This window comes from Passer montanus, unplaced genomic scaffold, assembly GCF_014805655.1.
Source record: "Passer montanus isolate IOZ18808 unplaced genomic scaffold, ASM1480565v1 scaffold93, whole genome shotgun sequence".
Lineage (NCBI taxonomy): Eukaryota > Metazoa > Chordata > Aves > Passeriformes > Passeridae > Passer > Passer montanus.
Genome location: NW_024374701.1, coordinates 653,809 through 681,504, shown reverse-complemented (window position 1 = coordinate 681,504; position 27,696 = coordinate 653,809). Strand labels below are relative to the sequence as shown.

Here is a 27,696-nt window from a genome sequence, read left to right as displayed (position 1 = left end):
GAACTTGGTTTGTGTGCTGGCAGAGGCTCATTGTTATTAATATCCCTCGTTATTTACTGTGCACTGCTCGTGAATGGCAGCAGCCCCAGCTCTGCAAACGACCGGGGCTGCTCTGCTTTAATCCCTCAGAGTTTTGGCAGCCCCCCACTCTCCGAGCCCACGCTGGAGTCCCCCCACACCGGCTTCACCCGTGGGGTGACCACTTGCTCTTTAAATAAAAACAGAGCTGCAGGGGTGCCCCAGAACTAGAGAGATGGCCCAGCAGCCAGGTGCAGGCACACAGCCACGTGCAAGGAGGGCAAAACAGCGAAAAAAAGAAAAAAAAAAACGGGGCTGGAGCAGAGCCCAGGGCTGCGCTCGGGGACGAACATTTTCACTTTTGTTTTTTCTGCACTTGGGTTCCTCATTTATACCTCGCGGCCGGGTGGCTTTGGGAGCAGGGCTGGGCGAGCTCCCCCATCCCGCAGCCAGAGAAGAAGCTGAAAATGGCTTGAAACGGGGAAACAAATTATTTATCATCCCCAAGTGCCGGGTGGCATCGCCCGGAGCCGCGCAGCCCCGGCGTCCCGAACACACCGGGATGCGAGCAGGGCTGGCCCGGTGTCCCCAGGGCTGTCCCGGTCCGGGTGTCCCCAGGGCTGTCCCGGTCCGGGTGTCCCCAGGGCTGTCCCGATGTCCCCAGGGCTGGCCCGGTCCCGGTGTCCCCAGGGCTGGCCCGGTCCCGGTGTCCCCAGGGCTGGCCCGATGTCCCCAGGGCTGGCCCGGTGTCCCCAGGGCTGGCCCGGTGTCCCCAGGGCTGTCCCGATGTCCCCAGGGCTGGCCCGGTGTCCCCAGGGCTGGCCGGCCGTGGCGCGGGAGGACAGGGACACGGCCGTGGCCTTTGTTTCCCCTGCCGGCTTTGTTTCCCCGATGGCCCCATTGAGGAAGCCCCATGTGGCCAAACAGCCCCGGAGCCACCCCAAAACAGGCCTGTTGATTTGATTAAATGGCTCCTTCCTTCTTGTCACCCCTGGAGCAGATTAAGCTCTCACCAGGGCAGCGTTTTCCCGCAGCCCCATTCTGGGGACAAATTCCTAAATCACCTGATAATTTACAGGTTTAAACTGCAGATTTGAGCCGGGGTTTGCAGGATGCAGCCCCAGGCCAGCGCCCTGGGGTGCACGAGGAGCTGCAAATGGGGCGTGCACGCATGAATTAGTTCCTATCTCCATTTATTTAGCCGATATTTCAGGCCCGGGAGGAGAGCTGATGGTGAAACCGGTGCCCAGTGCTTGGGAAAAGCGGCACCTCTGGAAAGTGCCCTGAAAAAAAAAAAAAGTGGTTGAAATCACCCCCAGCTCCCTGGGCTCCTCAGAACCGCAGGTGCTGATCATGTGTCCCAAAAAAGCACCCAGGGGGGACATGGGGGACGCGAGGGTGGCCCCGAGTGGCACACATCTTATCCTGCCCTGCGTCCTGGCACTGCCACCGAGGGATTTGGGCGCCTAATTCCTGCTAATTTCCCTGGGAAAGGGGAAACCCGATCCTCTGAGTCAGCTCAGGTTGTTGGGTGATTAGAAGGGCCACCTGGCTAATTACGAGCGGGTGTCTTTGTCACCCGCAGGGACTCTGGAACTGCGGTTAATGGGGCGCGGCGGGACCTGGGGGTTCAGAGGAGAATTTGGTGGCGGTGGGAGCAGAAGGACTTGGAGGTGCTCCCCGCCCTGCTCCGGGGTGCTCGGGGCTGCAGTAAGCACAGCCCCCGCACCGGGAAATGCACATAAATAACTCCCTGCACCCTGATGATCCCGAGCCAGCACAGGCTGATCCACGGCGGCCACAGGGCGAGCAGGATCAGCCGGTGGGGCTGGAAAGCGGCTCAGGCTCAGCCGCCCCTCACCGGCACGTCCTGACCTGTGGGGACATGTCCCTGCCCGTCACCCCCCACTCGGTGCCAGCAGGGTCTGGTTCAGTGCCACTCCTGTCGCCTGGGATGCAGAGGATGCATTTTGGGTGCTGGTGGGATGGGGATGGGCTGTGTTTGGGGTGCTCCAGCTTGGGCACTCCATGCTGGAGCATCCCATGAGTTTTGGGGAGCTGCTCAGGCCCCTGTGCCTGCTGTGGCACCTCCTGGGCTGGGGTGGCCGCTGGCTCTGGCAGGGAGCGGGATGCTCCGGGGCTGCAGCCATGGCTGCGCGGCTGCACAATGGCCTTTTGTCTGCGGGGCTGCCCCGGGAACATCCCGCCATCCCAGTTTCCCAGTAACATGAAACCTCCTCGGGGCTGCGTGCCGGGAGCACAAAGCCTGGGGCTGCTGCGGGGGGCAGCCCCGCTCCCCCCACACCCCGCCACATGTGCGCTGGGCTCAGGTGGGTGGGGGGCGGCTGCCAGCCCGCCCGGGGTCCCGCGGGGCACGAAGGGGGTGGCAGGAATCAGGGAAGCACCCGCAACGGAGCCTTGTGCCATTCCCCCGTGCAAGGATGAGCCACGCTGGGGGTGGTGGCAGCTCCCTCACCTCCGGTGTCCCCAACGCAGGGAATGTGACAGGGGGGAGGAAAAACCCTGCGGGAGCTCCCCGGAGCCCCTTCCCCTCTGCTCCGGCCTGGGGGTGCCGATGGGGGGAGGAGGGAGGGGGGAGGCCGCGGAGGAGCCGCTGTAAATCATTAACGGGGACGCTGGAGGGGAATGCGAGGGGTCATTAATCGAGGGCTCTCTGGCGGGCTCGCGGCGGGGTCTGGCCGCCTGGTATTTTATTGCACATCAAATCCGATCGGGGCAGCGAAGGAGGGGTGAGGGGATGCACTGCAAGGCGCTTGTAGGGGGCTGGAGGACGTGCGGTGCAAGGACAGGGGATGTTTTTCCTGCTTTTCCCAGCCTTTCCCAGCTCCTCCATGCCCTGGAATCTCTCTCTGTATGACAGGGAAGGAGCCCCCACTCCCTGACCGGCTCTGAGTCCACTGTGACAAAGGGGACGCACCAGGGGCTCCAAGAAAACGCTTTTCCCAGCCAAATTCCTTGGCACTTTCCCGTTTACTCAGCTCCGGTTGGAAAAGCATCGAGGACCGGCGGACTTCCCTCGTCGCGGTGACTCAGGTGCTGGTCACCGGGGTGACTCAGCTCCGGAGGCACGGTGGGGTGACACAGGCAGGGGAATGGCAACGGGAGGCGATGCCGGACAGGGAATGGGGCCAAGCTGGCTGCTGGTAAAAGGGAGGGAGCCGGAGCAGCCCTGCTCGTGTCCCCTCCATGGCCTGGGGGTTTGACCCAAGGGCTTCGGGAGGACATGGGTCAGGGCGGGCAGAGGGTCACCCAATGGCCAGTGAGTGACCCGAGGCGGCAGGGCGGGATGGAGCGTCCTCGGATGGAACCGGCAGGTTTTCCTGCGGGGGACGCGCTCCCACGTAGCCAGAATCGCAGAATTATGGAATGATTTAGGTCGGAAAAGCCAGCGCTGTGGTTTCCTGCTGCCACCTAACGGGGAGAGGCTCCGGCTGTGGAGCGGGATGGAGGGAAGGCTCCACATCCTCCCCTTGCCATCCCGGATGGGTGCCAGCATCCCTCACCGGCAGCAGCACGGTGCTGGGGGCAAAGTGGGGCAGGGCTGGGGCGCGTTCCCGTTCCTCCTCCAGTACTGCCCACGGAGAGGTGTTTGGTCCCCTGGGGAGGGACATTTGGGGGTGCTGGTGACCCCACTGCAGGGCTGAGCCCTCTGCTTTGTCCCCGGAGCTCAGGGACAGCGGGTTTGTCCCTACCAGGGGACCCCCAGGCACGTGGCGTGTCCCTGCAGCTCTCCCGTTCCCGGGAGAATGTGACACCCAGCCGGGCTGGGATTAGGGCCGGCTATAACGGGCCGGGCTGGGGGTCACCGCTCCTTCCCGGCTCCGGTTACTCAGTGCCTGGCCCGGCTCTGCCAGGGGCTCATCTTTCAAATGGCAGGGACGGGCTGCCAGGGGGGCTCTGGGGGCACCAAGGGGCTCAGGGGCTGCGAGGCGGGGTCCGTGAGGCTGGAAGGCACCATGGGGCTGAGCACCCCAGCCCTCCGTGCCCCCTCACCCACAGTGTGGGGAGCAGGCCGTGGTTATCCCCACGCCCCCTGCCCAGGTAAATCACCTTCAAGGCTTCACTGAGGGGCAGGGTGCTCCTCACGTGCTGCCGTGCCCCGGTACCCCCTCATCCATCATGAGAGCAGCCGGGTGGGACTTTGCCGGGCTGTCACCCACCTTGCCAGGCAGCTCGGGGCCCGGGGAACGGCTCCCTTGGCAACTGCTCCTCCGCGCGCGGGGCTCCCCTCGAGGGGAGCGTCACGACACGGCGGCTGCGGGCTGGGGGGCGGCTCCCCGTGACTCGGAGCCGGGGGAGGACAGCGCTGTTCCCATCCCTGACGAGCGGCCCCGGAGTCCCTGCGGGGTGGGAGAGAACGCCCCCGAAGGAGCCCACCCACGCCGCCCTTAAATAGAAGGATGTGGCTTCTTGGAGGGTCCCTGCTGGAAGAGGCTGGAGCAGGGAAGAGATTTAGGGAAGGGTCCTGAGGGGGCTGTGGAGGTGTAACCTGTGTTTCACGAGCTGATGGGAGGCAGATGCACTGCTTGCTCAGGCTGTGCCACACCTGGGGGCTGGAGGGGACAGTGTTATTGCATGTATTTTGTTTTTTTAATTTTTTTTTCCTGAATAAATTGTATTTCTGACTTGGAGTCCCTCATCGGTTTTGATTTCAAACCACAACAGGTGATTTCCCCCTCAATTCAAGCTCTTAAAAACCCTAACCCTAACGCTAATCCTAACTCAGTTCCACAACCTATTTGAAAAGTTTTCCTCACTTTAATATTTTTATATGATGGAAAAAGGGGGATTTACCCCCTGACTTAAAATACCTAAAAAACACTAACATAGACACTAAGCCTACGCATAGAGGCCAAACCCTTACCCAAACCTAGCCCCAAAAAATATTGGAGAAAGAGGGGCTTTCCTCACTTTAAATTTTTGGTAGGATAGAAAAAGGGAGATTTCCCTCTCAATTTAAAAATCCTAACTCCAAACCCAAATCATGAGCCAGAGGCTGAGCCTGACACTGACCTGCACTCTGAATCTGACCCTAAACTTAACCCAAACCCTAATGCTAAATATAACAATAACAAGAACCCTAAACAAACGCAGAGCAGTAAAAGCAGCCTAGGGTCTGTGCCACACCTGGGGGCTGGAGGGGACAGTCACCATCGCAGCCGTGTGTGTGTGTGTGTTTATTTAGGATAATGATTGCTCCAGACACCTTCTCCCCATCCCCCGGGCTGCAGGGATGCCCTGTGCCCGGATCCCTTCGGCTGCACGGCTGCAGTGAGCGTGGCTTCCACAGGAAGGCACTGCTGCCCTTAACCTCACCCTAAAACCCACCCCTGCCAGGGCGGAGAGTGCCCGCTGGAGGTTAGAGGGCCAAGGGACAATGTCGGGGGCTTGGGGTGACACACAGACACTGCGGGACAAAGAGGGAGAGGTGGAGAGCTGGCGCTGAGGGTTAGGGGTACTGCAGTGTGCCTGGAGCCCTGGACACCAGCACCGGCCTTTTTCCCTGGGAAACAAAACTCACCAGCCCAGACTCCACAACAACCTGGCCCTTCCTCCTCACAGCTGCAAGCGAGCTGCATCTCTCCTCTAACATGGCTTACCCACTTTGTCATTATATGATGCTCTTTGGACACACCTGTGACCTGTTAGGTGCATGTGTGTTCCCATCCTTTGTTTGTACATCTCATGAGGGGCAAGATTTCGTTCAGCACCATCTCCATTCTCCTACAATTCATCTTCTCAAAGGTCAGGGGGCCAAGGGACAGTGTCAGGGGGCTGGGGGTGATGCACAGCCATTGCAGGCTGATGGGCAAAGAAGGGGTTCTTGGCAGGTGGCGAGGTGACGCTGAGGGTTAGGGGCACAAAGGAGACAGGGTGCCTGTGTAAATCTCCTGTATTTTCCTGCCAGGCTCAGGTGCTTCTGAGTCCAGCCCTAGTTTTAATCCGAGTGCTGGCATGGGAGCTTGGGCTGGGCTCTGTGGCTGCCAGGGCTCCCCGGGGCTAGCAGCTCCTGCGGGACCTGGCCCTGGCCAAGGCTGGCTCTGATCCTGGCTGCACAGCTTGCTGCAGGTTGTGTTCGTTTTTAAAGTTTTTTTTCAGGGCTTTTAAAGGATATTGCCTTTTTTTTTTTTTTGGGGGGGGGGGGAGTTTTTAAAGAATTTTCTGGGAATGTTTAGGATACTTTTAGGGCATTTTCAGGGCTTTTAAAATATATTTTAAGGGTATCTTAAGGGCTTTCTTAGTACAATTTAGAATTTTTCAGGGGTATTATTGGCTATTCTTGGGGCATTTTTAGGACTATTTAAAAAAAATTTAGGGTTTTTTAGGACTACTGATGGTATGTGGAGGACTTTTTTGGGACTAGGATATTTTTAGGGTTTTTGAGGGAATTTTTACTTTTTTAGGGCCTTTCAGGGCATTTTAAGGATTTTTGGGGTATTTTTAGACCTCTTAGGAATATTTAGGGATTTTTAAAGGTTCATTGAGGATTTTAGGGGTGTTATAGGCATTCTTTAAAAGTAGGGTATTTTTAAAAACCCTAACCCAGTCCCCCAAAATATTGGAAAAAGAAGGGTTTTCCTCACTTTAAATTTCTTATATGATGGAACAAGGAGAACTTTCCTTCTCAATTCAAGCCCGTAAAAACTCTAATTCTAACCTTAATGGCATAACCCTTAGTATTCCACAATACTGGAAAAAGAGGGGTTTTACTCACTTGAAATTTCTTATATGGTGGCAAAAGGGGGATGTTCTAGATTGCAAGGCAATGTGTGTTCAATTTGCCATCTGTTAGAGGTGTGGTAGTTATCCTCTGTTAATTGGGCAGTTTTCTTTGTCTCTTCCACAAAACAAGGGAGACATCTGCTGTTAATGGGCTGTTAATGTCCCTGCAGGACTGATAAAATTACAGCACCCCATTGTGAGATGCTCCGCCCAGAGGGAGGAGCCAAGCATTCCTGACTGGATATAATCTGAGGTTTGGGACATCAACACGGCCTTTCCTCTGTATTTCCTGCAGGAACAGCTGCCTTTCCACTGGATTTTCAGAGGAAGACTGAACCACATCTGCCACTCCGGGATGACTGCAGCCATTCCGATTTGCATTGCTGCCTATAGCCTGACCAACAGGGTGTCAGGTTCTATTCTGAAGAGAAGACGGGTGCTGCTCGCCGGGGTCGGCTCCGGGCTGGCACCGCGGGGCTTTACCTGGGGCTCCTTTCCCTGGCTGCTGGGGAAGGTGTGCCCCTCACTCCCCGCCACAGCGGCAACCAGGGCATGCTGGAGAAGCCTCTGGTGCAAATCCATCCCAGTTTGGGGCAGTTTGTTCGCCGGCAGAGCAGGTTGGTGCACACAGAGTGAGCGGGGCAGTTTTGGCACGGGTTGGATGTGGGATGGGTGCTCAGCTGCCAGTCTGGAGGTGTGTGAGGGGGGTACAGCAGCTTCCCTGGACACCTGGAGGGGACAAGCAAGGAATGGAGCCCTCCTCTGCTTTCCCCCATCTCCTTATGCCTGGATGGGTGATGGAGGTGTTGGTGCTTGATGCTGGGCCCACCCAGCATCCCGTGGCTCTCCAGTCCCAGTCCCTCACCAGAGCTGCCCTCCTCTCCCTTCTGCCCTGTCCCCTGCCCACGTCCTGCATCCCAGCTGCTGCTGCCACCTTGCTCCAGCATGGCTGCTTGGGAAAAATGAGGGGGTTGTCTTCCATGCCATCCCTGCCTTCTGTGTTAGTTAAGGTGTAAAGATTTTCCTCTAATTGTCCTGTGGGTGCAGAAGGAGTGTGTGCTGCCTGGCCGTCACAGTTAATTTTACCAGCAAATGTTCTCTCTCCTTCCCTATTCTCCCTTTTCTTTCTTTTTTTTTTTCTTTCTTTCTTTTCTTTTTTTTTTTTTGAGATTTAAAGAAAACATTTCCAGCTGCTCATGATCCCTGGGGGTGGATAAAAAACCCCTCCTGCACCCAAATGGAAACGCAGACAGAGCTGTCTGTCCCTTTTTCCTTTCCCAATGCCAGGTTTGAGGGACAGGGTTGTGCCTTTGGGAGGTTGCACTGGGGACAGGGGGACATCTCTGGCTTTAAAAAACAGAATTGGTGGCAGAACAGCAAGGTTGGTCCATGGCAGCAGGGTGGCACCACTGGTGCTGGTTGGGGGCAGGTCCCGCTCTCTCTGAAGCATCAGCACAAAAAGCTGCTGATGGTGCAGGATGAGGGATTTCCAGGAGAACATTGTGCCTCAGCTTTTCATGTTTCTGTATTGTTTAACCCCCAAATTTGGAGTAATCACTGCCCAAAATAACCTCTGGCCACTCAGCACGTCCCTGAGCTCGAGCCCTTCCCTCCTTTTCCATAAAGCAACAGCTTCTGACTGGGATGGGGGCAGTTCAGCAGTTCCAGAGTGGATGAGCCTGGAGGGCACATCCAGCAGCAGCCTTTGTGTTTTCCTGTGAGCAGCAGAGCGGGGTGCAGGGCTGGGCTCCAAGGCTCCCAAATCCCCTGCTCCTTCCCCAAGCTGGAGCAGCCAGAGGGAGGCAGGACACAGCCCAGGGCACAGAGCTGACAAAACTCCCCGTTTTTGGAGATGCTGGAACCACCTCAGGGGGGCGGTCCGGGGGGCAAAGCTGCAGCTTTTCTTTCCTGGGGGCTGAGGCTGGTGGGGTCTATCGCTGTGCTGAGCTGTGCTGGCCTCTGCTCTGCTCCTGGGCTGTCCCTGTGTGAGCCTGGCGTCTCCTCAGCATCTCTCTCGCCATTAGGTGGAAGTGTTGTAGAGGAGAAGAGCGATGGTGCTGCTCCACTTCGGGCTCCCACAGCCAGGCACGGGCCCTTTCTCCTCGTGCCACGGCAGCAGGGAGGTACAGAGCGGGATTTTTAGGTTGAAAACACCCAAGAAAGAGGAATAACCCCCCAAAAAGAGGCTCTGAGGCTGCAGCAAGGGGAGGTTTGGGGAGAGACAGAGGCATTGCCTCGATAGCAGCTCCCTAGTACGCTCCATCCCCTCGCTGCTGCTGTGGGGGAAAAGCCCAGAAGCCCAGAAATGTCCCCTTGGTGGCCCCTGAGAGGCAGGGCTGGTTCCTTGCTGTCACCTGGGGTTTCCCCGGGGGTCCCACATCAGCTGGGGGCTGCGGGTGCCTGGCAGGACCCTGGGCTGGGAACTTGACAGCCCCCAAAGCAGGTGAAAGGCTGCCAGGGAGCTGGCACAGGCACAGGAGCCTTCCTCACGAAGAGGAGGAGGAGGAGGAGCTGTTATCACTCCCAGCCTGCAGCCGAATCATCCCTCGTTCATTGCTAATTCCTCCCCGCAAGCCCGGACGGGCTTTTTCTTTTTTTTTTTTTTCTATTTCTCCCCGCATTTCTTTAAAATGCAACTTTTCCCATCAAGACCTGTTAGTCATGAGGCGTATAATGAGTTTTATATATATTTTTAAGTGGTCTGACATTCGGCATCCCATTATCCCCACTCCTCGGGAGAGGCACGGACCCGACGTGTGAATGTCAAGCCCGTGTGAGCACAGGCAGTGCCGTTCCTGCTCTCGAAAGATCCACATCTATTACCCACGTTCATGTGCTGGGGCTGTGTGGGAGTCTCTTTCTTCAGGAAAGAAATCCAAGGCTGCTTTTTTTTTTTTTTTTTCCTGCTTGGCCTATTATTTAGCTGTTTTTGGAGGGGCCGAGCTGAGTTGTTCTGTTGGTTTTGTTTTGCAGTTTTGTTTGTCCCTTCGGTGAGCTGATGGCTTTTTTTGCAATTCCTGCTGGAAAATGTCTGTGGGGGCTGAGCCAGGGTCACCCCGCTCATTCCCTGCCAACTTCCACCGAGACTTTTCCCATCCTCATCCTCTGGCTGTGGCTCAGCTCTGCCTGACGTCACTGAAAATCTTCCCTTTGCTGCAAAATCCCTGAGGAGCAGCACAAAAGTGTCATGATGGCTCTTCTTTCTTCCTTTTCCTCCTCAAATCCTTCCTCTGCTCTTTTCTTTTCTTCTGACCTGTGCTTTTATTTCTTCCTCTTCCAGCAGCACTGCAGGCCCTGTGTCCCTGTGCTGCTGCTCCTCCCGGCCACGTTTCTCCCTCAGACAATTGGGAAAAACATCCCCAGCCACCCCCACCCCTTCCCCTCCAAACTTATTTTTCTTTAAATACACACGAAAATAGCTCTTGCCGGGCCTCCCGCTTTTTAATTGTGTAGATATTACAGCTAATTACAGTTCTATTAATATTTCACTTTGAATTAAAGATTTCTTTTCCGCACCCTTCTATCCAGGAGGGAATTCACACCCAAGGCAATTGCAGGCCCCGGGATGAAAAGGGCTGGGTGTGATTCCTGAGCCTCCATCTCTTTGACAGGAGTGACCCGTGAGGAGGGAGGAGGAGGAGGTGGTGGCTGGGCCATAAATTATTCAAAGCCCTTTTGCAGAGCTGAGCCGGAATGTCCAGTCCATAAGATGTGGTTTGAAAAAAAAAAAATCAAATTGCAAGCAGTTGTGTCTCCTGGATTGGCGCTTGGTGGCCTCAGCAGTGGACACGGTGACCTTCCTGGCTGGCTGGGGGCCAGGGCAGTGGGAGCTGCGAGCCCAGGGCTGTTCCTCCCTGGGATGAGTGGGGTCAGGGCACCCAGAGCCTCCTGCCCGGATCCTGTGAGCCTGGGAGTTCAGGAGAGGCTGCTGGGGTCCTGGAGGTGCTGGGGCAGCCGGGATGAACGGGAGCACGGAGCTGGGAACCACTCGGGCCCCAGCCCTGCCCTCGGGACCAGGAACTGGCTCAGCTCCTCTGGCTGCGAGCCTGCAGAGCTGACATCGATCCTGGCGGGCTTCTCCGTGTCCATTTGCTGATGGCATCGAGCTCTCCTGGAGGATTTGATCAGCTCTGACCCCAGCACTGAGCAGGAGCCCTCGCAGTGACCTTTGTGGGGTTTGCTGCTTGGGGGTAACCCCAGAGGCGAGCTGCACCCCTGCAATCACCGGGGTGTCTCCCCTCCTCTCAGCCCCACGCCTGGCCTTTCCCGTTGTGCCGGGGGGATCATCAGCCTCAGCTGGATTTCCAAATGTTAATTGGGTTCTGCCGTTCCCGCTGGTGACACGAGCGCTGTGCTGGTATTTTGGGTTCTGGCTGGCAGAGGCTGTGAGCAGGGGAGACGTGCAGGCCGTGAGGCTTGGAGAGGAGAGAGGCACTGCCAGCTCAGCCATGGTGGGAAGAGCATCCTGCAATCCCTGGGATTCAGAGCCTTGGATCTTTGGGAGGGTTGGGTTACAATTTTCCACCAGAGCCAGGGCAGCAGTGAGGCACTTCTGAATGAGCCAGCTGCCAGAGCAGCTCAGGTGGTGCTTCAGCCAAAATTCTCCATCATTTATCCCAGACACCTTCCCCCAGGGATTCTTTGGGATGTGGGAAGACCAGAGCAGGGAGGCCTGGAGTCCTCATGAGCCCAGACTGAGAGCAGAGCACCCTTGTTTCTCCTTGAAGGCAAACACATGTCCAAGAAATCCCCAGGAGCCGAGGGCTTCACCCAATTTGGAGCAGGGACCTTGACCTTAGGGTGCCTCTAAAAGCTACTTTTGGCAAGGGATCTGTGCCTGGCTTGTCCTGTGGTGGCTGGAGTCCCCTCAGCTCTGACCTGGGGAGGCAGGGGGTCCTGTCCTCCCAGGGGCTTGGTCTTTATATCCCCTCCCCACTGAGCACAGCGCAGATTTCCTTTGGTTTCAGCTCCTGGCATCAGCGCTGAGGATGCTCACACGGGGGGTGGTGGGGCTATGCCCCCCTCTCTGTCCCACTGGAGCAGAGTCAAACAAAACCACTGCAACAGCCTGGTGGCTCTGCAGCTCTGGGCAGCATCCCGTGAGCACCTGGATCCACGGGAACGTTCCAGTGGCAGGAGGGTGGCTGGGCAGCTTTTCAGGAGCTGCATTCCACTGGGGAGGCCAGGCTCTTTCAAATCCCAGCTCTGGAGCAGGGCAATCCCGAGTGCTTCGGCAAACCCGGCTCCTCTCCACCCTCCTAACCGGGATTTGGGTGAAAAGGAGCCTTTTCCGAGGGCAAGCAGCCCACCTGGGCCCTGGCTGACCCTCACCACGGCTGGGATTTCGCTTTTACAAACGAGCAGCACAAGTCACCCCTCCGGGCAGATGAGGCTGGAATTGTGTGTTTGCGGCCCGTGTTCGGTTTTTTGGCGCTGGGAGGGGACAGAGCCCCCTCCCCACAGCCGGACCCCGCTTGGTGTGCGCGGATGGGTCCCCCCAGGAGGGGCTGGGAGCTCCGGCAGCCCCGCATGCCCGCAGGTGACCGAGCGATCGCCACCGTGTCATTACCGTGATGGATCGCAGCAGTTAATGTGTCAATGGCCATTACCAGGGGCTTGTGTTTGTCTGGATTAATGAATCGACACCGCACCACGGGCTGGCTCCGCGGGGCCCGGCGGGGGGATTGAGGGCAAGCAGGCGAGGCAGGAGCTCCGCGGGGCGGGGGGCTGGCAGCGCTTCGTGGGAGGGAGAAAAGAAGGGCAACGGCTGGGGGTGACAGCATCCTCCCTCGTCGCTGCTTGCGGGAGCTGCTCCCACCTGGAAAAGGGAACTGGAGGATGGCTGTCGCTGCAGGGAGCCGGAGACCCTCAGCAGCCTGGCGGGGAGACCCTTCCCCCAGGAGCCGGGGGTCCGCCGGGGCGGGGGTCCCCGCGCTGCGCTAGGGCTTTAAGAGGCTGGCAAAGCCGGCGGCGGGCTTCCCAGCTCCTCTTCATGCAAAACTTCCCCGGCCCCGGCTCTCCTCCTCCTCCTCCTTTTCCCCCCTCCTCCTCCCCCTTCTCCACCTCTTCCTCCTCCTCCTCCTCCTCCTCGCCGCGGCTGCGGTGCGCGGAGCGCGGCGGGTCCCGCCCGGCTGCGGCTCGCTCGNCGGGCCGGGGCGGATCGCGGCACCGGGCACCGGGCGGAGACGGGGCCGGCGGCGCCGCCAACTTGGCACTGCCCGCGGGTAAGTGCGGGCGGCGCGGGGGGAGCATCCCCGGGACGCCCGGTGTCCCCGCACCTTCCCCCGCGGCTGGAGCGCCCCCGCTCCCCCTCCCCGCAGCCTCGCCGCTCCCCCCTCCCTCCACAGCGCTCCGGAGAATTTTCCGCCTTTCCTTCTGTTTTTGGGCTGGGGGGGCTGCGACAGCGGGGGCTGCAGCCCGGAACCCCCAGCGCTCCCCCCACTCACGGCATTATTCATTGCTGGGGACTGCGGAGCGCTGCCCCCTCCTCGTTCCGCTGCTCCCCCCCACCACAGCGAGGGGCACGGAGGGCATCCCTTGTCCCGGTCCCCAACCTGCCACCTTTGTCCCCAGAGGTGCCCACTGCCCGGCGAGGGCTCCGGGAGGGGAGCTGGGGGCCCGTCCGGGCGGAGGGGCTGGCAGGGCTCGGGGCAGCGGGCAGCGGGCAGGGGTGGGTGGCCGTGACCGTGGCCGAGCCGCCGGCGGGGGCTGCCCTCGCCTCGCCGCAGCGGGCAGCGCCCGCAGAGCCGCCGCAGGGCAGGGCAGGGGGGACAGGAGAGCGGCCAGGGGCTGAAGGCGCTTCCCCTGCCAGCTCGGAGGGGCTGTGGGGAGTACGATGCTTCCTCGGCGCCGGAGCGACCCCTCGGAGGCAGCCCTGGGCCGGGCGGACGGGGTCGGTTTCCTCTCCCGAGCGTTCTCCCGCTCCTTGGCGCTCTCCGGTCGAGCGGATCCGAGGCGTCGGGAGCCGCTGGGGAAGTTGGCAACCGTGAGAATAAACCGGAGAACTCTCCCACTGCCTGCCCGGGTGCAGCCGAGCCAGCCCTCCTCCTCCTCCACCTCCTTCTCCTCCTCCCCTCGGTGCGATGAGTTTGCCGTGCTCTGCCAGCCGGGTGATTTTCCGTGGGCAGCTCCGGCGCTGGGGGATGCCCGCTGCCTTCGGCGGCGGCTGCGACGGAGAAGCTGCGGGTGAGTCACCGCCTTTGCCATCGCCATCGCGCTGCAGGTGACCTGTGGCTCGGGGGTGGCACGAGGCAGGGCTGGCGGTCACCGCAGGAGCCCAGCGGCAGTGGCCGTGTGCCCCGGGCAGGGCTCGGGGAGGGGCGGAGGGATGGAAGGATGAAGAGAAGGAGCAGAGCTGATCTGTTGAATGCAGCGAGGAGCTCGGGAAAACACCACGAGAATTGCCAAAAGAAAAAAAAGCTCCTTTCCTTCCCCGCGTTTGTGCCCTGTAAGCAGCGTTTATCCGTGCCAGGCAGCGGGGGATGCTCTGGAGTGTGCCGGGGGAGAGCTGGGACAAGACCCTTTTCCCTGTGACCTGCCACCTCTGCTCCGGGTGGCTCGGTCCCATGGGATGTGCAGAGATCCCTCCTGGTTGTGGCTGGGCTGCAGGGGCAGTGCTCCTGGTGGGTGATGGCAGAGGGTCCCCACGGGCAGAGGTGGCTCCAGCTGCCCCAGGCTGGGGGGTTACAGGAAAACCCTTCTGAGGACGGCATCAAGCACTGGCTTAGGGGTGCTGAGCTGCACCCTAGCGTGTTGGAGCAGCGTCAAGGGGATTTTCCCATGGGAATCCAAGCTCGAGTGGAGCCGTGGCCTGGCCCCACATCCCAGGGGCCAGCATCGCCCTGCAGAGGAGCCCAACGGCTCCCCAAAAAAGAGCATCACGTGCTTCAACTTTGGCATCAGGCAGGAGGAGGATGGATTTGTCAGCTCAGCCACCCCCTTCCAGCTCTTCCCAGAAAGGCAACGGCTTGAAGAAGTGGCAGGTCCTAATTATAACATACGTGAACCCGCGTCCGCCGCCCTCCCCGGCTTCGCGCCCGCTGCGGGCACCGGCTCTTCCTCCCGGGCGCTGCGTTTCACGGAGGGTTTTCCTCCCTGCAGTTCCCTGGATGGCCCCACACCGAGCCCGGATCAGGATGGGGGTCTCTGGAGTCGCCGCTGAGGGCGTGTGGGCAGGGGCTGGCACTGCCAGACCGCAGTGTCGGGGCGTGGGTGTGATGGGGAGCGGGGACACCGCGCGCTGCCGCGGGCGCTGCCGGGCACCGGCAGTCAGGCCGTGCTCCTGCTCAGAGCCAGCACCGGCCCAAATTGCAGATGGCGATAAAAAATTAATTGCGGGACTCTGCTGCACGTGGCAGGAGCGGGGACCAGTTCCTTCCCTCCCTCCCTCCCTCGCTGCCGCTGGAGCTCGGCGCTGGCTGCCCGCGGACGCCTCGCGCCGCCTGCCCGCAAGGTGAGCTGCTGCTCTCTCTCCGCTTGCTCCGGGGCTGGATCCTGCTCGCCTTCCCCCCCTGCCGCGCCATCCCATCCTTCAAAGTGAGGGATTAGCCCTGACCTGCTTGGCAGCGGGAGGGAGGCGGAAGGAGAGGGCTTGCTGCAGTTAAGGGCATATATAAATATGGTGTGATAAATATTCCCTGGATCTCATCGCGCCCTACGGGAGCACTTCTGGTTGGACTTCAGCATCCTTCAGGAGATGCTCTGGGGCACTGAGGTGGGTGGTCATGCCCAGCTTTTCCCCACCGTGGGGCTTTGAGCCGGGTGCTGGCAGGACCTGGTTGCAGAGAGGACGAGTTGGCACCTTGGTGATGGGCTCGGGCTTGTGTGAGTGTTGTGCTATCGGTTCGTGCCTCGATCGAGGGGTTGCTGGGCAGGGGCTGTTTTGGAGCTCACTGGGGGGGTTTGGATGGCACAATCCAGGGTCTCTGCTCACTGCTGCCTGCTGAGCCGTGGCCTTGCTTCTCTGAGTGAACACCGGGGTGCTGGACCTGAATACTTAAGGTTTTGCCTGTCGGGGAGAGAACTTAACCTGGCATCCCCTTCCTCTGTCCACGTCTCAATTCTGCTCTATTTCATGGCGCTTTTGCAATTAAAAAGACCAGGAGCCAAGTGAAGTACCCTGTAGCTGCTTGCAAGCGGGAAGAGTGAGTGTACACTAATTGGGATATTGTGCTGCCTGCTGGCTGGCCCTGCTTGCTGGAGGAAGAGCAGGTGGGGAAAGAAATAGCCTTGATTTTCAAAAAGATGCTGTGGAGCTGGTAGGAACCATTGTGGCTTAAGCTGGCGCAGCCCTCCCAGTGCCAGGGCTGGCCTGGAGTCTCTGGTGCTGGTGGAGCTGGGCTCTTCAGCAGCTGAGGATGGGTGCAGGTGAGTGCTGTGTGCTCTTGGCTGATTATTGCTGCATCTCCTCAGCTGTAACCAGCTCAGCTTCTGCTGGGTTTAACGAGCCCCAGAAAATGCTCTGGCTTTGAACTGGGAGATGATAGATCCTGCTGCAGGCTGAGCTCTGGGGAGTGGGGTCTTCTGAGAGTGTGTCCACCACAGTCCAGCCTGGGCAGTGCTTGCAGGGATGTGCAGCAGGAGCTCAGGAAGGAGCCACAGAGGTGATGCCTGGGGTGGCTGGTTGCTCCTCCAGGCACTGGAGAGGGTTTTGCAGCAGGAGATCTCTGTGATGTGGGGGAATTTTTAATCAGAGTTTGATTTAATGGAATCACGGAATGGTTCGGGTTGGAAGGGACCTTAACGCTCATCCAGGTCCAGCCCTTGAAATGGGCACGGACACTTTTCTCCAGACCAGGTCGCCCCAAGAGGGGCTCGCCTGCCCAGCCGAGCCCTCTCCTGTTCATTCCAGGGCTCTCCGTGGCTGGCGATGCCGGTGGCCCGGTGGCCACCACTAGAGGGGGGCAGGATGCCACCGTGCCCGGCCCCACGTCCGGGGTGCCGGCACCTGCAGGGCTCTGCCTGTCCTGGGGCAGCAGCAGCGGCTCCCTCTGCCCTGGCACTGCTCAGCCCACCCTGGCTCGGGCAGGGGATGACCCACGCCCGGGCTCTGGAGAGCTCGGTTTGGTTGGTGCTTGTGCCACCTCCCAGATCCAGATCGGGCTGCGGCACAGCTGGGATGATGGGATGGGAGGGCTCTGTCCTCACCAATGCTGTGCTGGTGGAAGTGGGAGAAAACAGAATTTCTCCTTCCTTCGGGGCTGGGGTAAGCACCATGCTGAGGGATGATCCCACCCTGTTATTGCCACCCTCGTGGAGCCGTGCAGGTGGAGCAGGAGGTGGCTGTGGCCTCTCGCTGCCTGGAGCGTGTGGGTGAGGATGTTCCCTGCTCCGTGAGCACCTGCTGTAGGCAGGTGTCTTCTTCCAGATGTGCACCTCCCTCCAGATGTGCCCCTGGTGGAGCAGCTGCTTTGGGGAGGCTGAGGCACGGTGGAACCAAGGTCTGGGCTGTGTGGAAGCAGCGACTTGTGTGTGGCTGAGGAGCTGCTGGGGGCAGGTGGAGGGCACAGGGGTGCTCATCTGTCACTCCTTCCTGGGCTGTTTGCAGCAGGGGTTCATTGGGTAACTGGCTCCATCTTCCCCGAACCAGCTCCCTCCTCCTCTCCCCATTATTTGTGCTTTCTTCTTGCCTGCCGTGATATTTTTACCTTCAGTTCGTTCAGATTATATGATCAAAGGAGCCACAAAGGGGAGAGAACAGAGAGGGAAAAAGCTTGAAAGAAGAAAGGGAAAGGCAGTGGGCTCTGGGGGCACTGCCAGCTCTGCGGGAGCTGCCGTGGGCTCTGAGGGTTTTCCTGGGAGCGGGTCCATGGTGTGAGCATCCCACCTTTGATGGGCAGAAGTGTTGCAGCTCCAGGGATGAGGGTGGGAGAGGTGACCTGCTTTTGGCTGGTGCGGGGCTCTGAAGGCAGCTGTGGTGCCTGAGCATCCCTTCGTCTCCCCATCCTCCTCCTCCCCGGCACGGGCAGAGCCTCACCTGCTCCCAGGCTGTGCAGGAGCATTCCCCTGCTCCGTGCCCACTGCTGATGCATGGCGTGGTCCTTGCAGAGGGGACAGCACCGTGCAGAGGTCTGATCCCTGTCCCTGATCCCCATCCCAGCAGGGCTGTGCTCCCAGGGGCTCTCCTGGCAGGCTGGGGCGGGGGCTTTGCTGCGGCATTCCCAACCTCCTGCCTTTGGAAGCACAGAGCTGGGCACCGGGTAATTCTGGTTCCTTAAAAGCCCCGGCTGTCAGAATCGCTTTGGAGATGGGCCTTCAAGCGGCTGCTGCGGCAGAGGTGCATAATTTATGGAGGTGAGTTGAAGCCAGGGTCCTCCTGGCTGGGATGGCTGCGGAGCAGGAGCACCCTTGGGGCTGGTGAGACTCTGTCCAGCAGCCTTGGGCTTGGGTGCCAGCTCTGGGCTTGAGCTGAGATTAATTTAAGCTGTTTCCTTGGTCTCACTGTTGCTGCTCGTCCTGCCTGGGGAATGCATTTGCCTGCTCGGCTCCTCGCTGCTTTTGGTGCTTGCATTAATCACGCGCTGCCCTCAGCATCCATCAGCGGCTGCTGGGAGGATGGGCATGAGAGCCAGCCTGCCTCGGGGGGAAACTGAGGCAGGGGCTGTGCTGCCGGGGCGGGGGCAGCTCAGGTGCTGTCGATATGTGCTGCTGGAAGCCGTCGATAACGGAAGCAGCCGCTGGTTCAGGAATCAGTGGCCTGAAGGGAGAGCGGCAGGAGCGCGGTGCTCTGGGCTGTGACTCGGGTCCGGAACGCTGGGTTTTGGCAGCGCCTGGCTCCAGCTGAGGATGCAGACCTCGGTTCGTGGGGCTCAAGGCAAGTGGGGTTGTGGAAGTGACTGAAAAACCTGTTGGGAAAAAGGAGGGGTGTTTTGGAATAGGCAGTGACCAGGGCTGGGGGTGTGTGTGGAGTTTGCCACACTCTGAGCAGTGTCTTGAGACACCCTCTCAGTTCCCTTAGGAAGGGACAGGTTGGAACAGGAGCTCAAGGCCCCTCTGAGCTGTGCTGCTCTGTGGGGCAGTGTCCCCAAGGCCCTGACAAGCCCTTCTGCCCGGATGCAATTTGGGCTGAGCTAAAACCCCTGGTGTGAATCCAAGACCTAGCGAATCCCAAATCTATTTTTTGCAATAATCCCCTGTGCTTATTTCCACCATCTCCCTGATGAAAGCCCAGAACAGCCAATGTCCTCTTCCTGCTCCTGCCTAAATTTCTCTCTCCCATTTTTCCCATCCCTCCAAGGTCTCCAGAGGAAGGACCCCAAGCTTTGCACGGACTCGTGGCTCTGCTGCTGCCTCTCCTCTCTGGTGTAGCCATGCAGACCTTGACACCCTCCTGCATCCCGACCTCCCGCTGCTCCCCCGGGGCCGGCAGCGCCGTGGGGAGCCGCTGACGGAGCCGGATCCCTCGGGAGCCATGCCACCCACCCAGCCCAGCCCGGCCCCCTGAGCGCCGCGTTCCCGGCCCGCGCTCTGCCCCAGCACGGCCTTGGCGATGAGCGGGGGTCACTTTTGCATGGAGCGTTTGTCCTTCTGCCTCCTCCTGAGTGCCTGCAGCTGGGGGTGGGCGCCCGGGGGTGCTGCCAAGCCCAAAGGCCAGGGCTACCCGCACATGAACTCCATCCGCATCGACGGGGACATCACGCTCGGGGGGCTCTTCCCCGTGCACGGCCGGGGCGCCGAGGGCAAAGCCTGCGGGGAGCTGAAGAAGGAGAAGGGCATCCACCGCCTGGAGGCCATGCTCTTCGCCCTGGACCGCATCAACAACGACCCCGACCTGCTGCCCAACATCACGCTGGGCGCCCGCATCCTGGACACGTGCTCGCGGGACACGCACGCCCTGGAGCAGTCGCTGACCTTCGTGCAGGCCCTCATCGAGAAGGACAGCACCGAGGTGCGCTGCGTCAGCGGCGGGCCCCCCATCATCACCAAGCCGGAGCGCGTGGTCGGCGTCATCGGCGCCTCGGGCAGCTCCGTGTCCATCATGGTGGCCAACATCCTGCGGCTCTTCAAGGTAGGGGCTGGCCAGGTGAAGGGGAACCCCTCGGCAGAACCCCCGCGGGTGCTTTGGCAGCTTTTCTCCTCGTGTCTCTTCCTCCACAGCTGGGGGGAGGCAGAGCTGGTGCTGTTAAAATGCTTCTCCTGCCTCCCCCAGGTCCCCGGGGATCCCTTCCTCCATGCTTCTCCGGTGACGACACTCGGAGCAGGAGGAATTTTGTCTCATCTCCCCCGGCTTTGTGGCGCTGGTGCTCCCGCCCCGCGGCGGGGGCTGGAGGGGAGGTGGGCTGAGGGTGGGTGTGGTGCTGGTTCTGGGGGGTGCTCCTTCAGGGGTGTGGGTTATACCCCAAAATGTAAATCCCACCTGAGCCAGAGGGCTGGAGGCAACAATGGCTGATGGCAGGGGACAGCTGGGGCCTCTGCTCCAGTCCAAGGCTGGGGACATTTGTCCTGTGCCCCAGAGGTGCTCAGGCTCTGGTGGGATGAGTAGGGCTCTTCCTCCTGCTCTGTGCCAGCCGCAGGAATGACGACGAGTTGATAATTCCTTTGCCCCTTGCTGTACGTTTATTTATCCACAACCACGTCCCTGGGCTGCAGAGCGTGTGGACAAGGGCCCCCCTGCAGAAATGAGGGAGAAATGTAAATATTCTGCACCTCCGGTGACAATGGGGCCCTTATCCCATCCTGGCCTTCTCCCAGCACCCTGAAACCTCTGTGTTCTGCAGGATTGGTGCTGTTTCCCCCTCTGTCTTTCCCCTCCTCTTCCTCAGCCAGCCCCGTGTGCTGAGAGCTGGCTCCCCTCCTGGGAGGGCTGGAAGCTGTTAGTGAAGATGGAAGAACCAGATCGCTGATGGAGTTTGATTTTTCTGGGTCCCTTTTTTTTAAAAAACGTGTTAATGTTCCAGGCAACGAGTGAGAGGGCTATTCAATAATTAAAATAATATAAATTAGAGGGAGTGGGAGGAACTTAAAAGCTATTTGCCAAGACAAAAAAGATTGAATACTTGTTCTGGAGAGGAGGAGGGAGGCTGGCAGTAGGGAAGGAGGCAGGAGAGTGACAGTCAGAATAGTCGGGGGCAACTGAAGTCTTTCCAGGTTTTGTTTTTTCCCCTCACCGTTCTCCTCCAGTTTTGGTCCTTGGGCACAGAGCTGCGACCTGCTCAGGAGGATGTCACTGATGTCACTGGGCTCCGTGCAGCCCTGCCCCAGCTGAGCAGCCAGGCACTGGTGCTGCTGCTGGTGCATCCTGAGCCCCGGGAACTTTAATCCAGAGCTGATCCCAGCCCAAGGGGGCAGAGAAGAAATGCAAATGGGGGGATGAGCAGGTAGAGGATGGAGACTAAAAAACCCCTTGGGAGAAGAGAATAAGGAAAATCTCAGCCTTTCCTACCCAGCAGGGAATCCCAGTGGGGGGCTGATGCTTTTGTCAGTGTTCCCAGCACAGGGACACCATTCCCATGGGACTGGGGTCATGTCTGGGCACAGCCATCCCTGCAGCAGGCAGGGGGTTTGGGGGTTCTGGAGGCTCTTCCCCCCGCCACGACCCGAGTGCTGCTGCTGCTCTTTGTTATTCAAACACTGCTTTTATGGCAGGGACATGCTTAAAATGAGAATAAGGCGACTTCCATTTCACACCGCCGCTGACCTTTAAGTGTGGGTGACTCTGCTCCGAGGTTCAGCAAAGCGCTGCCTGCCTCGGGCACTGGCTGCCTCGGGCACAGCCAGCTGCCTCTGCCCATTCCCTGGGGCACGGCGCTTGCTGGAGCTCTGCTCCCTCTTGGCCCCGTGTTGCTGTGTCCCTCCTGTCCCCCTCGGTGCTCCCCCAGCATGGGGACATTGGCAGAAATGCTGGGGGCTGGCACAGGGGGACCCTCCCCGCGGGGTGTTCAAGTGCCCCCTGAGTGCTCTGGCTTTTGGAGTGCTCAAGTGGTTCTTGGGGAGGGCTCCAGCACATCTGGGAGCAAATCTGAAAGGGCTCCAGGATACCCAGCGAGCGGCACAGAGCCGATCAGAGTCCACCAAGGTGAGGGGTCCACTCAAGTCCAGCACAGCAGCCCCCCCAGTTTTCCCCCTTCTCTCCTGTGACCATGAGCACACTGCAGGTGGCTGTTCCTGTCTCAAAATTATGGTCCCCTTGTCCCATCCCACACTCCCTCCTGTGCACCTCTCCCTGCTCCATCAGCCCCCAGCCCTCCCTGCCAGGCCGGCCGTGCTCCTCCCTGCCAGGGCTTTTGTCGCTCCTGCACTACATAAATAAATAACGGGTCCTTCGTTAGCTGCCGCCTCCTAATTAAAGCTGTACATCAGTGGAACAACTTGCAGATGCGGCATCCTCTGTCCAAGCTGGTTTCATCACTCCTCGTCGCTCTGCCTGCAGAAAATCCTTTCCCCAGATCCGTGCTCTGGGCTCCGTGTGATAGCATCTCCCTGGCGTCACTGCCAGCGCGCTCTGGCGCCTTCCAGCTCCTTCCCACCCCTTGCTGCTGCCTCTCCAGCCCCAGCTCTACCTCCTGAACCAGCACAGCGGTGATGGTGTCAAGGAAACCACGCTCCTGGAAATGGGATCCCCTAAAAGGGAACTGAAGTGCATTTTTCGTCCCCATCCAGAAAGAGCCGTGACAAGGTGGAGCCCGAGCGCCCAGCGTGGGGTGAGCAGCCAGAGGATGGCTTTGCCACGTGCCAGGTGCTTTGAGGCGGTTGTTTCCTCTCCGTGGCAGCGAGTGCAGGCGCTCTCTGCAGCGCAGGGCTGTTGTACAACATGAATAATTCACCTGAGGACGCGCTGCAGCCGGGCACGCGGCACCCGCAGGCCCACGAGGCTGTGCTCCCTGGGGCTGGCGGGTGCAGAGCTGGGTCAGCCCCTGCCTCTGAGCCCCCCCTGGCAGTGCTGAGCCCCTCCCGGCAGTGTCAGGGTGCCCCGAGGCTGTGGGGCAGCGGGGTGGAGAGATTCAGGACACGCTTCCCCACTTAGTGGGTAAATAACCTTCACCCGGCGGCCGGGGGATGCTCTGGTTAATCACTCACTGCTGCCACTTCATTTCCTTGCTCTTCACTGGGCTTATTGAAACAAATTGCAGCTGCCTGGCTCCCCTGGGCTGCCCCCAGCCCTGAGGGGTCTCTGGCTTCTTGAGGAGGAGTGGGACAGGTGCTGGCAGGGATCAGGGACAGCATCCTCCTGCGCCTGCTGTGCTTCCTGGAGTTTTAGTTCTGCCTTTTCCCTCTCCAGGGCTGCATCCTGGGCCTGACCCCGTGCCCAGGGAAGGGGCAGCAGGATGGGGCTGCAGCTCGTTCCATCCTGGCACTGAGTTGCCAGCAGCCCCGCTCAGCCCCTCCCTGCCCAGCCCCTGCGGAGCTTTACGCTCTCCCTAATTAAAAGCTGCCATCCAAATGGCTCGATGATGGAAATTCTAATTAAATCAATTCCATCTCGTCGGCAAACCAGGGCTTTGCATAAGATATGCATGAAATTAATAATTATGGGGAGGGAATTAGCTGCTCCTGACCCTGTATCTGCTATGGGGGGGTTGGTGCAGCTTGTGGGGTGCTCCTGACCAGTGTGCTCTGCTCTGGCTCTGCAATGGTTCTGGTTGGTTTTTAGTAGGCTTTTGGTTGGTTTTTGGTTGGTTTTTGGTTCTTCCTGCCTGCTCAGGCTGATGTTGGCAGCAATGGTTTACGTCTGAACTGAGATGTGCTGAAATCGCCACTTTTGCCTAATTCTTCCCAGCCTGGGGGGATTCTGTCTCCCAATAGTGGAGAAAACACCACAGCAGCTCCTGAGCCACGTTAGTGATGGGTGATAATGGAGGGTACCAAATGCAGCTTTCCCAGAGCATGTGAGGTCAGCCACACCAGTCTGTCAGCCCTGGAGGAGCAGGATGACATCTCCAGCCCTGGCTCCCACCATCCCAAGGGATGTTTCTCCAGGCTCAGGGTGCTTCTGGCTGATGATTTTTGATTCAAAACAAGAGAAGGAAGATCCCCTGCCCTGGGATCACTTCCGACTCTTGATGGGACAAGGAACTCTTGGGTTGCAGGAGAGCTGGCCCTACTAATTTCCTCAACACAGTGTTTGTCCCAGCTGGAGGTGAGCCAGACAAGGGACCACCAGTGCAGCAAATTTGCAGTTGAGAGATGTTTCCAGCTCCCTCTTCCACTGCATCCTTCTTTCTAAGAACCTTGAATTCCCTGCCTGCATTTTGCTTTTATGTACCTAAAAGGACTTTTGTCTTTTATCTGAGAAAATAGCTGGTGCCAGGAGTTGGGCTATCAAAAAGGCAGAGGGGGGAAAAGGCAGAAGAAATCTATGAAATGGTCATTTGGGAACTGGTATTTTATTTTCACTTTTCATCCGAGGCAGAGGAGCGAGAGAAAAAAGCCCTTTCCTTTTGTTTATTAAAATACAGCTTCCAGTCCATAGCCTGTGGATCAACAGGTATTTTCTGGGCTTTGTTTTCCAGCTGAGGCTGGAGCAGGGTGGGCAGGCCAGGGGTTAATCCAGGCTGTGGGATGGCAGTGGCGTGGGGAATAGCTGAGACATCTCCATCTCCAGTTCCCTGCGGAAGAGGTGGAACCAAAACACTTGGCAAGGGAAAAAATAATTGGGAATGGACCCTCTGGAAGGGCAGGGGTTCATCTTTGCTCCCAAATCAGCTTTGATATGGGCACTGCTGCTGCCTGTGGGCACGCTGTGGGCACTGCCTCCATCCCGAGCCCGTGTCCATCCTGCAGGATGGAAGGGGAGGGGTTGTGCTGGGAGCAGCCCCCCTGCTCCCCCCGGGCTGAGCGATTGCCAGGCGAGCTCCTCACCTGCTGAGCAGAATTTTAATGGAGTCTCATGCACCGGCTCCAGTCAGAGATCCCCAACGAGCAGATCAGAGCCCCTCGGAACGGAGCACAAAGCAGATTGTCACGGGGAGTAATCCTATTTGTGCCTTGATAAAGATTTCTTCCTCTCCCTCTCCCACTCCTGCTCCATCTCTCCCTTTTTTCATCTCCTGTTTCGCAGGCAGGTAGAAGGGTGGCTGCTCCTTTCCAGGGGCCTTTTAGCATTCAGGTGGAGTCGTGGGTTTATAACACCAGAATCGCATTTAATAGAGAGAGGCAGGAGTGGGAGAGGGGAAATCACAGAGAAACAAAGGAGGAACTGGGAGATGCTGGACTGGGGGGGAACGGAGCGGGGCCAGGAGGGTTGGGACACCCAGACCTGGGGCACACCTCATCCCTGGGCTGCAGCTCCCAGCGAGGTCCCTGGGGCTTATTACGCCATCTCAGACTCCCACAGCTGGTGGGGAGAACCTGGGCTTGATAATTTAATAAGCCTTTTCCATCTTTAAGATAAATGAGGATGTGTGGTGCGTTTTGGAAATGGAAAGTGCTGTGTAAGTGTTGAACATCGCCTGATCCCGTGGTGCTAAATCATTCCAGTGTGCCAGGAGAGGTGCAGTGGCTCTGGATAATTTAAGGGGCTTATTTAGGGCTGGGGGGGCAGGATGGGTTGGATCTGTCCTTCCTGGGGAGGAAGCCAAAGGGAGACCCTGGCAGTGCTGGCCAGGGCAGAATTATGCTTTTTTTCCTTTGGTCTCTCCCACACTGGATTCTCCAGAAACCCTTCTGGGGTCCTGCTGGGTGTTCCTGAGCTGCAGGTGGTCCCCAAGCCCCGATGTCCCCTGGAGCACCTGATGGTGGCACATCCTCCACCTACACCGTGCTCATCCTCAGTTCCCACCTCCCAAGGCTTTGGGAGGACCACGGGCATGGCTGTGGGGTGGAGACCACCACCTCCTTCCCCTGATTCTGTGCCTTTCCCTCCTGCACCCCAGATCCCCCAGATCAGCTACGCCTCCACGGCGCCGGACCTGAGCGACAACAGCCGCTACGACTTCTTCTCCCGCGTCGTCCCCTCGGACACCTACCAGGCCCAGGCCATGGTGGACATTGTCAAAGCCCTCAAGTGGAATTACGTCTCCACCTTGGCCTCTGAGGGCAGCTATGGCGAGAGCGGGGTGGAGGCCTTCATCCAGAAGTCCAGGGAGGATGGTGAGTGGATCTCTCGCAGGATGGGAGCGGCTGAGACGGGAGGAGGAAAGGATGGGATGGAGGGATGCGTCTGGTTGGGCTGAGCTGGGGTGGATGGTGTGGTTTGGGGGATGGTTCTGGAGCAGTGGGGGTTTTGGGGCTGCCCAAACACGGATCCAGGTTTTCCAGCTGGAAAAGGACCAGCAGTCCTGGGCTGCCTCCACTCTGCAGGGCAGGCTGCTTTTGGGAAGCATCTCGAGATGCCATTCCCTGCTCCCCAGCTCTGCCAAGCTGGTCTCACCCCTCCCTCCGTGCCTGAGCCACGGCGCTGGGCGCCTTCCAGAAGACAAGACTTTTACAAATACTCCCAGGTTTTAACAGAAAATCAAGTTAGCACCAGCACGAGCTGCACCCAATTTTAGTGGAATTATCCCCCAGGGCAGGTGCTTTAATTTGTCTATGGGCTTTGGACAGGCAGAAAGTCCGTGCTCAGCAAAACTCTTTGGGAGGATTTGTCTGGAGGCAGAAAGCGTTTTGCTGACGGGAGCTCTGGGATGCTTAGGGGGGATTAGCAGCCTCAGGAGCAGCACAGGAGCTTGTGGGGACCTGAACACCAACCCCAGGGTGGGCGAGGAGCCCTGGGAATGGCTGCTGTGGGTGCTGCTGCCACAAAGCCAGAGCTTTCCCGGGACAACACTGGGGGGCTGGCACAGCACTGGGGTCCCTCCTGGCTCTGGCATCACCTCAGCCCCCCACACGGGGTGGGACGGGAGCTAAAGGGTGTTTTCTGAGCCAGTTAAACCCCTGCAGGGCGCAGGCTGCTGCTTATTACAGGCTTAAGTGTGTCTGAATGGCACATTAGGTTCTGGCAAAGTCGGTGGGACACCGGCCTATCTGGAGCCAGTCAAACTGCGTTATGGCCTTATAAATGGATAAAGGGAATAAAAACTTGGAGGTGACGAGCTCCTAATCAAAGCCCTATAAATAGGAGCAGCGTTAATTCCGTCTCTCTCACGCCCTGGCACTGGAGCCGGCTGTGCTTTTAGTATGCAGAGGAACCCATCTGGGGATTCAACTTGGGAGCTGCTCTTCAGGATTTTCGCTTGAAAAGTGGAATATTTTTCACGGGGCTGTGGCTTCTGGAGGAGCAGCGGGTGGGGATGCTCTGGAGTGGTGGCTGCAGGGGATGTGTGGAGCTGCAGGTGGAGAAGGGGCTGTGCTGTGTGTGTGACAATGCCTGGTAGGTTTGGGGGATGCTCTGCTGCCCCATCCATGGGTGCAGCCCCCCGGGGGATCTGTGGGACACTCGAGGGGCTGCACAGGCACGATTCAAACCCACGCTCCTCCTCCACTAAGCACCAGTAAGGAGTGGTGGTTGGCTGGTGGTCCTGCTGCGGCGTGAGCTCTTCTCCTTTGAGATACCTGTGGTTACCACGAGCTCCTCTAACCAGATGTTAACGATCTGACAGCGTAATTGCAGAGTAAAGGAGTGCACACGGAGCCAGAGCAGCCACGTGTTAATCCGGGGCTGTGGCAGTCCTGTAATTTGGGTATCCACATAACCTGGCGATTATGTGCATTAGTGATAATTTAGTTATCAAAAAGCAGATTTCCACGGTGCCTGCAGTGTGAGGGCAGCCCGTGTGGTGCCAGCGGTGATGCTGCAGCCCTGACACGCTGCAGCAATGTGGAGATTTGTGGGAGCTGTCTGTGGGGCCCCGAGTGGGCTCTGAGCATCTCCCTTGGGAGCGAGTGTGGGGTGTCAGCCACGCTGCTTTGCCCATGGAAGTAGAGCCACAGCCATGAGGCTGGACCAAAAATGTGCTTTTTCTTTTTTTCCCCTTTATTTTATGTGTTTAACCCCCCCCAGCTGTGCCATCTGTGGTGGCAATGCCGGGCTGGAGGAAGAGCCAGGCTCTGCCCACTTCA

The 27,696-nt window shown here is 58.9% G+C and overlaps 1 protein-coding gene across 4 annotated transcripts in view; it reads left to right on the top strand.

The window, feature by feature from the left end:
• The first annotated feature begins 12,908 nt into the window (after positions 1 to 12,908).
• The window catches only part of GRM4 (glutamate metabotropic receptor 4), a 34,234-nt gene continuing 19,446 nt past the window's right edge, over positions 12,909 to 27,696 (top strand). The window contains exons 1-3 of one of the 4 annotated variants that reach the window (XM_039695834.1): positions 12,909 to 12,986; positions 18,998 to 19,768; positions 25,572 to 25,788. In XM_039695834.1, coding sequence (XP_039551768.1) covers positions 19,250 to 19,768; positions 25,572 to 25,788 — 736 coding nt within the window. In that variant the 5' untranslated portion in view covers positions 12,909 to 12,986; positions 18,998 to 19,249. Of the gene's footprint in view, positions 12,987 to 13,830; positions 13,948 to 13,993; positions 15,215 to 15,658; positions 18,055 to 18,997; positions 19,769 to 25,571; positions 25,789 to 27,696 lie in introns of those variants that run through there. The other 3 variants (XM_039695835.1, XM_039695836.1, XM_039695837.1) reach the window with 3 other exon arrangements.